Source organism: Papaver somniferum, chromosome 8, assembly GCF_003573695.1.
Source record: "Papaver somniferum cultivar HN1 chromosome 8, ASM357369v1, whole genome shotgun sequence".
NCBI classification, from domain to species: domain Eukaryota; kingdom Viridiplantae; phylum Streptophyta; class Magnoliopsida; order Ranunculales; family Papaveraceae; genus Papaver; species Papaver somniferum.
Genome location: NC_039365.1, coordinates 72,948,260 through 72,962,893, shown reverse-complemented (window position 1 = coordinate 72,962,893; position 14,634 = coordinate 72,948,260). Strand labels below are relative to the sequence as shown.

General features: G+C 36.8%; 2 protein-coding genes and 1 long non-coding RNA gene across 5 annotated transcripts; 2 read left to right on the top strand and 1 right to left on the bottom strand.

Annotated features, from left to right (window-relative positions):
- The first annotated feature begins 263 nt into the window (after positions 1-263).
- On the top strand, positions 264-3,516 carry LOC113301568 (protein FAR1-RELATED SEQUENCE 5-like). The gene is made up of 3 exons (XM_026550343.1): positions 264-518; positions 822-896; positions 987-3,516. The coding sequence occupies exons 1-3, from the start codon at positions 327-329 to the stop codon at positions 2,196-2,198; spliced, it is 1,479 nt and encodes a 492-aa protein (XP_026406128.1). The 5' UTR covers positions 264-326; the 3' UTR covers positions 2,199-3,516.
- Positions 3,517-3,817: 301 nt separating this feature from the next.
- Positions 3,818-5,703, bottom strand: LOC113301567. The gene is made up of 2 exons (XR_003336378.1): positions 5,376-5,703; positions 3,818-4,154 (listed from the first exon to the last, which is right to left on the bottom strand). It is a non-coding gene; the product is annotated as an uncharacterized LOC113301567 (long non-coding RNA).
- Positions 5,674-9,694, top strand: LOC113301566 (probable protein S-acyltransferase 12). Of its 3 annotated transcripts, none has more exons than XM_026550342.1 (8): positions 5,674-5,688; positions 6,039-6,357; positions 6,859-7,111; positions 8,009-8,100; positions 8,322-8,448; positions 8,611-8,696; positions 9,064-9,129; positions 9,394-9,694. In XM_026550342.1, the coding sequence occupies exons 2-8, from the start codon at positions 6,169-6,171 to the stop codon at positions 9,508-9,510; spliced, it is 930 nt and encodes a 309-aa protein (XP_026406127.1). In that variant the 5' UTR covers positions 5,674-5,688; positions 6,039-6,168; the 3' UTR covers positions 9,511-9,694. The 3 variants fall into 3 exon arrangements, with proteins under 3 accessions (XP_026406127.1, XP_026406126.1, XP_026406125.1); XM_026550341.1 differs by lacking the exon at positions 5,674-5,688 and adding an exon at positions 5,779-5,900; XM_026550340.1 differs by lacking the exon at positions 5,674-5,688 and having other exon boundaries at positions 5,847-6,357.
- The last annotated feature ends 4,940 nt before the right edge of the window (positions 9,695-14,634 follow it).

Below are 14,634 nucleotides of genomic sequence, written 5' to 3'. Positions count from 1 at the left end.
GATATCGACTTTATATAAAGAATGATAAAGGTGAGTCGGTGACCTTCACGGTGCTAGATGGTTATGACCGTTTTTTGCAACGCTGCTAATGGGGGACCGAATCCAGCGGGAGTGTACCACATCCCCCGAGTCAGACGAGTAAGACATAGTTGCACGGAATCAATGAAGTCACCCCTTATAGCTTATAATCTTAATCACCTTTATACCCTTGCCTCGTTACATTGATTATAAGTTACTTCCCCAAATGTGCCCTAAATCAAAAATCAACAAGGAAGTATTGATTTCACTCATAAAAGAAGTTTTTCTGAAAATTACAAGAACAGGTAATGGTTACTTTTGAGGCCGAAGATGATACCATGTTTTCGGATAGTACGAGTGTTGAAAGCTTTAATCTTGATGAAATTGATTTTAATACTTCATTCGAAGGAGGAGGAGTGATTGAGTCATATCTTACTGTTCCTGTGTTTGTTAATGATCAGAAAGGCGATTTTACAATAAATGATCAATCAAACACACAAGTAAGTTGGTGTTTAGTATTAGATTGTGTCTTTAATGAAATCAAAGTATATTTTTGTTTTTTTTCTTTCTTTTTTTATAATGCAGTAGAAATATTATTGATGTTCCTCCTATTACAAGGTTTATTTATCTTGTTAGAGTGGTAAATTTCCACTAATGTTGTGATGATGTTTGTTTAGATACAAATTCATTCATGGATTTAACATGTATCTGTTTTAGTTTTGCGTACATAGTGTTTGAAGCATTGATTCAAAGAAAATTCCCACTGCAACAAGACTCTTCTTCTCTAACTGGTCTTTTTGTAGATCGTTCCTGTTGATCACTTTGGACCCATTTCAGAACAATATCCGGACACCTCACACCTCTACAGAACAAACATGGTATGTCGAGTAGGGATTTTAATAGTTTTCTTTATTATAAGTAGGCACTTTGCAATCACTCTAACATTAATTCCTCGATAAAAATTGCAGGCCTTTGATAGCAAACATGAAGCAAGGGATTGGTGCGTCGAAATGGGTAAAAACAACAATTGTATTATTGTTACTCCAAGTGGTGTGTGTAGGAAAAGGAATGTTTGGACCAATGGAAAGGGTTGTAGGTTTGAACTGGGATGCGAGAGGTGTGGTGTTTACAAAAGTCACAAGTCGAAGAAAGAAGTTGAGAAGTCCATAGGCAAGAAGAGGAAAAAAGACACAGGAACGAAGAAAATAAATTGTCCATTGAAGTTAAGTGTTCTGTGTGGGGATGATTCAAAATGGCGTGTAACTGTCAGAAATGGGCGGCATAGCCACGATCCCCCGGAATCTCTAGTGGGACATGTGACTTCGTCATTGAGTGAAGAAGAGTATCAAAGGGTTGTACAGCTCTACGGCGATGGTGCAAAACCTGCAACGATCCTTACGACTATGCAACGAGAATTCCCTGGAATAGTTTGTCATATCAAGACTATTTACAATGCGATTCTAAAAAGTAAGAGAATATCAGGGGATGGGAGGACATCAGTTCAAGAGTTTAAGCATTTGTGTGCAGAAAATCACTACATATTCCGATCGAGAACCAACATTAACAAAGAAATTACAGATCTGTTTTTCGCACATCCCAAGTTTGCAAGTTTAGCCAACACTTTTCACAACTTTGTTATACTCGACAACACATACAAGACAAATCTATATGACATGCCGTTGCTAAATGTGGTTAGCCATACATCGACCAAAGCTCCGTTTACAGTTGCACCATGTTTCATGCAATTTGAAAGAGAAGATAATTTTGTTTGGGCATTCGAGCGTCTCAAAGAGATTTACTTGTATGATAATGTGCCAACTTTGTTTCTAACAGATTGCAGCCAAGCCATGATCAAAGCTGTGAAGAGGGTGTTCCCATTTTCAACACACTTGCTTTGTACTTGGCATATTAACAAGGATATGATGGCATATTGCAAACCCATCATAAACCCCCCTAAGAAGAAGAAGAACAACAACAGCAAGAACAAGGGTGATGAGCAAGATGAGCAAGATGAGATAGTTCCAGAGCTTAGCCCTCAAGAGCGAATCCAGCAAACTGAGCTCGAGAAGGAAAAAAGAAAGAAACAAAAGTTCGTCACCGCTATTGATACCTTTTGGAGGCAATTGTCATTAAAGTCCGTCAATAAAGTTCGGGAGGAGAGAATGTTTCATGAATATTAGGTGATAATGAACAAAAGTGGTTGCAGGCTACACCACACGTAAAGGAAATGATTGAAAGTGACATGAGTGTAATTGCTCGCCCTGGTGCTACTGTTGATTTAGAACCCAGTTTTAAGAAGGTGAAAACAAAAGGTGGAACAAGCACAAAGTCAAGGTGGAACGACAACAAAAGACTTATATCCAAGCATGAACTAGTGGACACAGATTATGAGGAAGAAGATAAAGAAAATAAGAGTGGAACAATTGGGAAACTCAAAAGTGGGACTAAAGTTTTTCCACGAAGCGTACATAGTCAGCCAACGCCAACATCAGCTGTAGGTCTGGTCAGGACTATCGGAAGTGCAGATGAAGTTTCATCCACAGTTATACAAAGCCATCGAAGAACAACGGCAACAGATGATCTCTCGCAAGATGGTAATTTTGTAGATTATAAGTACTTTCGGTATGTGCCAGTTCACATGATTCCATTCATTACTTCCACTTACGATGTTGCTAGGTTTGGAAATTACGGATTTGAGGTCGTGGAGAAACAATTAAATTTGGGAAGCCTAGCCAAGAGACTTAATATTACAGGGCCACAGTATGTCAGGGAGAAAATGGTAAAATACATGGAAAGAAACGAAGCAGTGTACAGAAGTATGTGGGGTTGATATGAAGCATTGGTTTGTCGAATTACACTTCCTCGTAATACGACAGCCATTTCAGGTAACTGGATGCTTATGCCTGATTGTGGTTTTATTATAGCCGACACATTTTTGTTGTGGTGCACTACATCGGGAAGGACGTAAGTTATACCTTTGCTCCTGCTACTGTAAAAATGTCAAATAAAACTAAAAACAAGAGCATAGTCATGGGTTTCGTTGAGGGTAATCACTTTATCAGTATGAAGTTGAGTGGGAATTGTCCCTTCCCCCAGAACCCGACCTTAGCTACTGGGAGGAAGCAAAAAACGAATGGTCTGAGGAGTGGCTCCGTAAGTATGAGCTTAGAATTGCCCAGTTGAAGTATCTTTCTGGTCTCCAAAAGCTAGTTCCGAACCTGGTCTCAGACTCGGTTCCAATAAATGTAGTTGATGATTAAGCAATACATTGGGAGTAAGAAGCCAGCATCAGTAAATAGCTAGAAGTACGGGGTTTTTGTTTTGTTTTCTTGGGTAACTTGGATCAGTAACATACATAGAAGCTAACATCAACACAATGATCCATTTTTTTTGTTGTAATTATGAAGTACGGCGGTACGTAGTGACATAGAATCACACTTTTATAAAAGAAACATGATGATCGATGTACATGTAATATATATAAACTATTTTGCTACTGCGTTGTGTTTGAAACTGCAAGTCTAATTGCACAGGGATATCATGATTTATAATGGTAGACTGCACAAAATAACTCGGTTACCTTTACTGATAGACTGCACAAAATAACTCGGCTACCTTTACTTATAGGCTACACAAAATAACTCGGGTAGCCTTGCTGACGGACCACATAACTCGGGTAGCCTTTAACTGAGGAGCCATATGAATAAGTCGGGTACCTTGACTTCTGGACCACATGAATAACTCTGGTATCTTGGATGGTGGACCACATAAATAAGTTGGGTACGATAAAAAGGACCAGTGGATCACATAAATAATACCAACATTTTATTCAAAAGAAGAAAAATAGTATTATGGGATGAGAGGACATCAGTTCAAGAGTTTACAATGCAATTCAAATCGACATCAGTTTCATTATAAGCATGAGATTTGTCCTGCAACAAGCCCTAGCCATATTCCCTTAAACCTGTGGATGGCCTTAACATGCCGATCTGCTACCAGATAACAATGAATTATCATATCACATTCTCCACTCAAACTATATCTTTCGATCTTCATTACAGAGAGTGTTTGTTCTTTATAAATGACATGAACTCTTTATAGAGAGTGCTGGTTCTTTATAAATGACATGAACCTCCCTGTCATCAACAAAAGTTAGTTACCATCAATAGACGAGTGGACGACCCTTGGAAAATATAGATGTTCATACACATATTGAAAGATATATAAATTACATGGATTACTATGATAAAGCAGAGATACAAATGATTACATGTATACGTGACACTCTCGGTTAGAGGGGATAGTGACACTAGAAAATATCTTTATATATGTGACCCGAAATTCAGTAATCTTTGAGACAGACAAACAGCTAGTAAAACAAAGTACCTAAATATTGTATAAGAAGTATCTAATCCCCACGACGATTGCCAAGTTATGTGCACAAAGACAAAAACAACATAAATTCCTTCTGTCCGAGTTTGTCCTACTACTAATCCACTATCAGAAGTGCAACTTCCGATGATGATATCTGTATCTATCGTAGTTTATTTTTGACATTGTCCAATCAAAGAAGATAACAAAATGCATCCAAAAGCATAACTGCTTTCCTAGTTGTATCTCTGTAAAATAGTATCATAACAAATTGCATCAAACCCATTTTAAGAATACCAAGCATGAAAAAAATAACGATAAGCAAAAACAAATACAAGTAATTGCATCTGATGGCATTTCAGACACATCTCATGCCCACATGGGATGGGACTTACTTTCTCTAAATAAGCATGTCAAGCAGGGATTTTCTTTCTCCAAATGTGGACAAACTTCATATGCTTACTTAACTAATCACTATAATTTGATGTTATGGATGTTCAGGAAGAAGCATCTTTGGAAAAATTATTGATGAAATACACCATGTTATCCCATTCATAGAAACAACCAATTTGGATTGTATTGTCCAAGATTAATAAAGACTCTAATTTCTGAATATTCTAGCAAGCAAATAAACCTACCAGCCAATAAAAATCTCTGAGAACGGAGAGTTAATTGTTATGAACCAGACCTATATGTGAAATTCCATATGATTTCTCACTCACCAAATCCATCAGGATTCAACAACCTCCAAATTGCAAATTAAGCACAATAATTACATCACATTTAGCATAACGAAATCAGTTGATGCAAAAAGTGGTTTGTTAGTAAACATAGAATTACTAACAACTTCACTAATTAGCCTACCTAGGCTACAGTTTCCAGATGATGACTTGAAATTCGGCATCAATTTTTTGAACATGCTCAAAAATTTATGTACATATTCAGCCAAAAGCTCCTGAAACAGAAAACCAATTAAATTTGATTACCTAACATCAAAAGTTGTGTAAGATGAAGGCGGTGGTGCAGGTGGTAACCGAAGAAGCAGCTGATGATGATGTGACAACCGGTATATATTTTTCTTAACTAGTTTTTCGATTAGCTAGGGTTAGAAATAGGGTATTGACGAAAATTAGTTTTCTAATTTGGTTTATATGATGATGATATTCAAAGGTATTTTCGAGGCCATGATGATGGGTGTTCATGTTCGAGATACAAGAAGGAAGATGGTTGGGAATTGATTTCACAGCTGGTTACATTTTTTCCTCGGTGAGGAGAACGAAGAGGGCGGATAAAGAAACAGTATTGATTTTTTGGGTTTTTTTCTTGATCTTTTATCATGAGGGTACTTAGGTAAACTACACATACACATAGGATAACCCTTATCATGGGAATAGATTGAGAATAACCACTGGTGCACTCCCGCTGGATTCGGTCCCCCCATTAGCAGCGTTGGTTTTTTGCGGCCGTTTTTCAAACCTCGCTCCAGAGTCGTCTAGACTCTAGACTCCACAGTACACATCCGCTGTCTTTGTGTCCTGTATATTTTGCTTAGAATAAAAGTCGACTGACTGCTCAGAACCGGAATTGGTGAAGTTCTGAGTAACCATATAAAAAAACCCAACTCTATTTTTTTTTTTTTTCTTTTACAGGTCCTGATCAATTTCGGATTGGTTAAATCTGGCGTCAGAAATCTTAAAAAGTTTATTCCCCGGAAGAAATAGAAGATCTTCTTCTACTGGAGCTGTGTTGATCGATCGAGGAGGATGTAGTAATTTTGGGATGGAATTGAATATGTTTAAATTCTGTTCTGGTCTTAAAAGTTTAGGTTACTTAATGATTCTACTGGTTTTAGCAATAATTTCAGTTTCTTACTACGCTGTCGTGATTGTTACCTGGGGTCCTCAGTTACTTCATGGAGGTTTACAATCTCTTCTCCCTTTCGCCATTATTGCAGTGTTTCACGTACTGGTAATAAGTTCATCTAAAAAAATTTTTGTTCATTTCTTTCTTTCTTTTCATGATTAAGATTCGGTTTAAATAGGTCATACAACTTAGTTTTGGTTGACTAATTCATGAATATGCATATAGCTATAGGTTCTTGCTAGGGATAACGAGTTTGGAACTCAGGTTCGTGGGTATCTTCAATTTCCAATAGTGACTATTAGCGATACTTTAAATTGGTATTCTCATTCTAATTCTAATTCCACATCCATAGTGAAAACATAGACAAAACTAGGTTGCTGCCAAGTACTTAAATTTTGTTAACCGGGATAAACTATGAAAATTCTAGACTTTAGGGAGTTTGGATATGTTCTATTTTCAAAGTTAAACATGTTGTGCATTCTAGTTAGCGCCCCACTCCCTGAACTCACATGTCCAAGAAAGTTCCACAAATTTTCATGGATTATCATGTATTTCTAGTGAGAGACAAAATAGTAATGTTCCTTATATTTTGCTTCTACCGTGCAGCTTATAATGTTGACATGGAGCTATGTTATGGTAGTCGTTCGAGATCCCGGTTTTGTTCCTGAGAATTGGAGACCTGTATCAAATGAGGAGAATTTGGAAGCCAGCAATTCTTTAACATTACCTGAGTATGCTAGTCCCGAAACTAGGGATTCTACATGGTCTCCCTCTGGAAGGACAGAAGGAAGACCCACTGCAGGTTACTGTGCTCGCTGCCAAAGTAGCAAACCTCCTCGTTGTCATCATTGCTCCGTTTGTAAGTTAGCATTCCCTTTTACAAAATTTTAATATTGTTCTTGCAAAAAAAATTCCTTGATGTGTCATTTATTAGACTATTACAAGCTAATAAAACATTTTATTAGACTATTAGTTCACTTGTGGCATAGGAGTAGGACAGTCATATTCAACTTCTGAAAATGGATTCAGTTGCTTCTTCTGCCCCTTCTTGTGGAAGGAGACAATTGTCAAAATCCTATTTTGACTGAAACCTTCATTGCGTGTTACGTCTACGTTTTTCATGGTAAATATCCACATGTCATACAATGCTTAGTTAAAGTTTCGTTTTGCTTCCGGAGCAGCTGTCACTATGGTTTAGTGTAAGGACATTGTCTCTGGTTTATTTATCTGTCCCATTTTCACTTTTGGTGCATGTTTAAATTCTTTACTTTTTTCGGACCTTTGATGAAATATAAAGTAGAAAAGAACCGTGGACTCTTTTCTTATCTTTAAGGAGTAGAAAATGTCCTCTTCAAACTAATTTAATATTTCATTAGTTTTGTCTTTGAACTCCGGCATTTGGAGTGGGTAACATGATTTCCTGGGATTACTTTCGGCTGGTGTGCTGTACTGCTAAGCCTTCCGTGAGTCTCAGAAAACTTGTTTCCCGTAAGAAACATGATTTTTTCGAATCCATTTAAATTAAGCTGACCCATGCCCTTGAGGTCCCGATCATTTGCTTGATACACACCCACCCACACGCGTGCCTGAGCACGTTCGGGAGATTTTCATGGAGGGATTTATGAATGCACACCAAGGGGTTTAAGTTCCTCAGATTCTGGTTCATGAATATCCTGGGAAATATGAATGTGGAATCAAGCATAACATAGCTTAAATTGGTGTATTTCTGACTCAAGGTGATCTTTTTGGCATTTAGGTCAAAGATGCGTACTTAAAATGGATCACCATTGCATATGGGTTGTCAATTGTGTTGGAGCACAAAACTACAAATTTTTCGTTCTTTTCTTGGTAAGCCCGGCTACAATTTTATTCTCGGGGAAACAATTAATTTGAGAATTAGGTCCATTTTAAAAAGCAGAAAGCAGGAATATCATTAAAATGAATGATTGCGTTCTTCTTGTTGTTATATATTAAAACGAAATTTTGGCTCTACAAGAGAGAAAATAGGAAAAGAAGAAGAAGACACACCCGTATTTTATTCATCTGGGTAACTTTTCTTGGTTGATTAGCTATATACATTTCTGGAGACGGTATTGGACACTGTTGTGTTGCTGCCAAATTTTATTAAATTCTTCAAAGACGCCAGGAATCACTCTGGCCCACAAGGAAACCTTGCTGTCACCATCGTGGCTTTTGGTAAAACAAATCTACTACTTATCATCCTTCCTCTTTATATTCTTCATTTATCATCAGTCAGATTTCAATTGTGTCTAGCGACTGAACTAACTACTGAACGTGTACTTGGAAGCTGCACCATTGGTGAGTCATGATTCTGATATTGATCCGTTTCTGATGCAGTTATTAATTTAGCCTTCGCATTGAGCCTTCTATGTTTCGTCATTATGCATACATCCCTTTTGTTGAGCAATACAACTACAATTGAGGTATGTATCCTAATGTGAAAGGGAACCATGGTTGTGTAGAGTTTTATTTTATGTTTGCAAACAATGGATATCCCCCTCTCCCTCCCATTTACTTCAGCTGAAAACCATATTCGTTTTTGTTGGCTCCCAATATTTCTTGTAATGCCCATGAGTTAGAGAGGTTGGATGCAGAAAGAAAAATACTGTTGGTTGTCAAGGCCTTGATTTTCAACTAACAGATACACAATTGGTTCAGGCAGGATTTTAAACTGTCATAGTGATTTATTGCCTTCACTTAGATCAAAAAAAGCGTTATTTTACTTCGTATGTACCACTTATAGCGTAACTGATTCTCTTATGTAAATATTTGGAAAATAAATAAATTAAGGTATATGAGAAGAAGAGAGCAGTAAGGTGGAAATATGACTTGGGCTGCAAAAAGAATTTCGAGCAGGTAAGAACATAAACGTTCTATTCTTTATCTATATATTGGATATGTATACTTTGGTTAGGGTCTGGTGACCCTCTATCTATATTGGATATGTATACGTTGGTTAGGGTCTTGTGACTCAGATGTTGACAGAAGATCGCAACCGTTGAATTTAACTATCCAATAGTTGTATAGATGATGCTATTAATAAAATAACCATGTCAAGGGTTTGGTGTTTCCCAAATTTCACATCTTCTTTGTATAACTTCTTGTTTTCTAAACGTGAAGGTTTTTGGCAAGAAAAAGATTTTATGGTTCTTCCCAATGTATGCAAAGGAAGATTTAGAGAACAGTCCTGCACTTCAAGGTCTAGATTTCCCGACAAGTTCAGATGTTGAAGCGTAATGGGTATAATTGGGATGAAAACTGATTTAAAATCATGTGAAAGCTACTTGTGCGCTTTGGGAGTGTGTCATAGTTGTGAGAGTACATAGATTGAAGAATTCGTCTGTATGTATATCTGTTAATTTATTGGTTTTGGTTAAGAAAATAACAAAATGATTCACTTTAAGGAGCATCTTTACAATTACAGCACGGAAATTAGCTTTAGTATCATTATAGCACATTTAGCGAGTGCTTTGGGACGACTTCACTGGAGATTGTGTCACAAGGGGGCAAACTAACTCTACCTTACATGTTAATTTCTGCAATATTATGTCATTGGGGACTCGAACCTGGGACCTCCTGAAACGAACGAGGATGACCAGCTGAGCTAGGTGTCCGTTTTATTTATTTTTTCGAGGAATAAAGGATATATATTAAAAAGAAAATAATTATAAGCCATCTATAATACAAAACAAAATAGGTTTTCGAGTTTGGACGGTCGGATAACATTTCGAGAGACAAACATTTCATCCGACCGTCCCAGTCTCATCCTAGCAAAAGGCATCCGACGTTTCTGTAACCCCTCCCATTATGAATTAAAATTTATTTATCTTTAATTATTGCATCACCTCTTAACTCAAGATATTCAAAGAAACATTAAATGAAATCATAATATATCATACATGCATTAATTGAATTTAGTGGTCGCATGATGAATCTAATGGGAAATGAGATTTATTTGTTTATTTTTATTCATAAGAATCATAACTCATAAGTGAGATATGCATACACACCATTACTTAAATGATTTTGTGTTCGTTTTTGGATAATGTATATGAATAATTTTACAATGTACTTATAGACATTATTTTCGTTTAAAACAAAATAGAAAACTGAACACGCTTTAATTTAAAGTCCGGAAAAAAATAAAAATTACACCAGTCAGATATCATATTAAAGCAGTGTCGTTATGACACAAGCTATCTCTAGATATTTATTAGAACTTTCTGTTAACCTCATGTCGTGCCGTTACGGCACGAGTTATTTCTAGTATATATACAAGAAAGAAAGGAGGAGTTAAAAGACTCCTAAGCTGATATGGAACGTCAAAAGAAACCTAACTCATAGCCATTATGTTTTCTCATTGGAAAAAAATTTGATTCGTGGAGTAACTCCTAAAGATACCGGTGTTTGAACTCCAAAGGTATATGTCCATCTGAATAGCATAAACCAAAGCATCTTTGGATTTAGGTGTGCCTCTGTGTATCCTGCTATTTCTCTCTAGCTATAATTTCCAGCAGATTGTGATTGGTAACAGATGCCATACCATGGCGAATGGTAACAAATGTCATACCATCTTAATTTTCTTTGTAACCATGTATATTCTCTAGTTCTGTGAACAACTATTTAAACTAGCATTTATCACCCACTTCACCTGAAGAGAACTAGTGAAAAAGTCCATAAAGATTTCTCCAAGCTGCAATGTAAGAAAAGGTGGTCAAGAGATTTCACCTGACTGTCACAGAAAAGACATAAATTAGAGCTCACTACCACTCCTCTGTGTTGTAGCATACATCTCCTGGGAACTGAATCATGCATTGCAGCCCATAAGAGAAACAAAACCTTGAGAGGGGCAAACCTGCTAGTCACTACACTTTCATAATCCCAATCAGCATCTGTTTCAGTTAGTTTGATGTATAAAGCTTTAGCTGAGTATAATCCGTCAATACCATCCTCCTCACCCTGCACCAAATTCACATTCCTTATATCATACTTGATCTACAACAAGTCAATACGCTCGACTGCATTAAGGTCTCTGGAGAAATATAAATTCCAAGAGCTGGCTTTCATATTTGCCATTGTTTCATGTTTTTGTCTGCTGCTTCTGTAAAGTCTGGGATACTTATCCTTTAGAGCCCTTTTTTCGTTCCACCAGTCGTCCTAAAACCTAACTGTTAGAGCACTGCTCGGTCGAACTCGCAACCGTTGCTATCTCAAGCTTGTTGTCAATTTTAGTTGCCAAAACTATAAGTCTTGATTTCTAGTCTACTTATAGCTAAGTCTCGGATTAGGATAGAAAGTTTAGTTGAGCATTAGACTTCACGACGTTCATCGATTGAAGACGAAGAACTACTAAGGGGATCTTGTGGAACTTCATAAATAAAAGGTATGTGGAGACTTAAACTCATCTATCACTCAAAAGTCTATCTACTCTATCTTCTATTGAGACAAAAGTCGTATAGCTATATAGACTTCAATTATACACATGTGATATTTCGGTATATATTTCTCGAAATATGTGCTGGTAAGCTTTTGCTTTAACCAAGTTCATCTTATATTATTGAAGAAAGTCAAAAGATGATCATGTGAAAATCGTCTGGTAACATCTTACATGATTTGTTGAGACAGTCATTTGATGTAGAATCGGAATGTTTCGTATTGATCATTCGATCACTTGAAAATTGCTTTGAAGCTAATAGTTTATGTGAGACAGCTATTGTCGTCTTCCAAGAATGTTTCAATGGTTTAAATGAGAGTTTAGAACAATTGGATATAAGCATAGTATGCGTACTTGCATGTATGTAATCCAAGTCCGGGAACCATGGTATGCATACACGTATGCGTACTGGTTGGTTTTGTGAAAGTCCGAGAACCTTATATGCATACCGGTACGTGTACTTGTGTGAGGTTCAGGTCCGGGAATTTCTGCTGAGTTTGGAAGGTATGCGTACAAGTTCGCGTACTGGCTGGGAAGCACGGACATGACACGACACGGACACAGGGACCGGTAAAAATCTAACATCATCAGGACACGGACACGTCTATATATATATCAATAAAATAGTTTTTATATACTAAAATCATAGTGTTATAGTATATCAAATACATTAATCACACAAATACACGAAAAAAAAACTCAATTTTATACCGTTAGGTTCGCTTACATGTAGAAAAATTAACTATTATACTAATTTCCTTGACACAGTAGGTTACCAAACTACTAAAATGGAGTATAGATTTATACACGTGTGTCGTGTCGGTGTCCCACGCGCGTCTGCCGCGGACACGGCACCAATACTGGTGTGTTGGTGCTTCACTGCGTACTGGCGAACCCAAACTTAGTCTGACCACTTAGGTACGCGTACCCGTTTGCATACCTAAGTGGATAATGTTATAAAATCGGTTTTTTCATGAACTAATACATTTATATAATAAGGAATGCAATCTTTTGCAAACTGTGGATATAATGTTCATGACTTTATTCGAGTGAATCAAAATCGATTTTGTTCCAATCGTGTCGTGTATAATTCTATGAGAATATAAACAATTTAACAACTCTAGAACTAGTTTCATTTGAGTCATTTGAACTAGTTATGGTTAAGATGGATGAGGTTGATATGAAAGTGTTCATATGTCTAACTTCGGTTAACTATTGTTGAGCCAACAAAGGTGCACACGTTTAGGTATGGTTACTCATATATAAATGAAGTCACTTTTCATTTGTGTGTAACAAGCTAAGTTCGATCTAACGGTTGAAAGATATTAGCTTGAGTCTAATCAGGTTTTCATCTAACGGTGAATATTGAATGCTTTGTTACCAAGGTAACATTGATTGCAAACCCTGATTTGAAGACTATACAAAGGATAACTCTAGCAACTGGGAAACCTAATCCCCACACCTCTCGTGCGATATTAGTTGCGACTAGAGTCGATTCTCCTTTAACCTTAGGTTTTTCACGAAACCCTGTAGGTTAACGACTTGAAGACTTCATTAGGATTATGAAGCAAGACCTAACTATTTTCTCTGTAGTTGCATGTTCTGATCTTGATGTTTTCTATCGTGATTGAGTACTATCTTCTCTAATATTTGCTCGAGATTTAATTTCCGATAGGCAAGATAAAAAGTAGTCACAAACATCTTCATCTCATCGTTTGTGATTCCACAATATCTTGTTTCGCTACCATATGATTAAGATTATTTTGAGGTGATTGATATCTCTAGGCCGTTCTTCGGAAATATAAGTCTGGTATATCAATTGGTTCCTATTCACCTTGATTTATCAAAAGACAGAGCAAAACTCATAGGTTTATCTGTGGAAGGTAGATTTATCAATTCAATAGACTTTTCTGTGTGAGATAGATTGGTTTATCAAGTCTTTGACTTTGGGTCATAGCAACTCTTAGTTGTGGGTGAGATCAGCTAAGGGAATCAAGTGCTTAGAGTCCTGCTGGGATTCAGAGACGTTGGGAGCACAACTGTACCTTGATCAGTGTGAGATTGGTTAGGGCTCAACTACATTCCAATCCGAAGTTAACTTGGAGTAGGCTAGTGTCTGTAGCGGCTTAATACAGTATAGTGTTCAAATATAGACCAGGTCCCGTGGTTTTTCTGCATTTGCAGTTTCCTCGTTAACAAAATATATGGTGTTTGTGTTATTTCTTTTCCGCATTATATCTGTTTATATAATTGAAATATCACAGGCTGTGCGTAAGTTCAATCAATTGGGAATCCAACCTTTGGTTGTTGATTAAATTGATTGACACTTGGATATTGGTTTTTGATACCGTCCAAGTTATTTCTCTTATTCAATCGGGCTCGCAAATTACTATTTGTTTGATTGCAGATTGAATACAGAAATTCAGATATAACTCTTTGATATACTTTTCTTAAGATTGAGTCTGACTGTCTAGTTGATTCTCTTGAAAGTATATTGGAGTTTGTCCATACAGATTGCTAGGCGAAATATTGAGTGTGGTTGTTAGACGCCAGTTTTTTCAATTGCTATCAGAGCAGGCAAACACATTTAAAGACCTTATAAGTCGTGTTTGTAGCGATCTGACTCTATGGACAATAAAGTCTCGGTAAAAAGCTTCATCAAGATTTAACTCTGATCTTAGAGAAAGTTCTGAAAAGCTTGTTATTCTCCAGAAAAAGTTGGATGAACAAATCCGGATCAATTCTGATCTTATTGCAGAAATTATAAAGTATAAGGATTTGAAATCTGTCAAAGTTCCTTCAATGGATTTGAATAACTCCTTCAATTCTTCTCTGAAGAAATGTCGCAAGTCATGGGATAAACAAGGTTTAAGCTCTGTGAAACCTGATGGGACTTAGAACCACTCAAATAATATTAAAGATGTTTG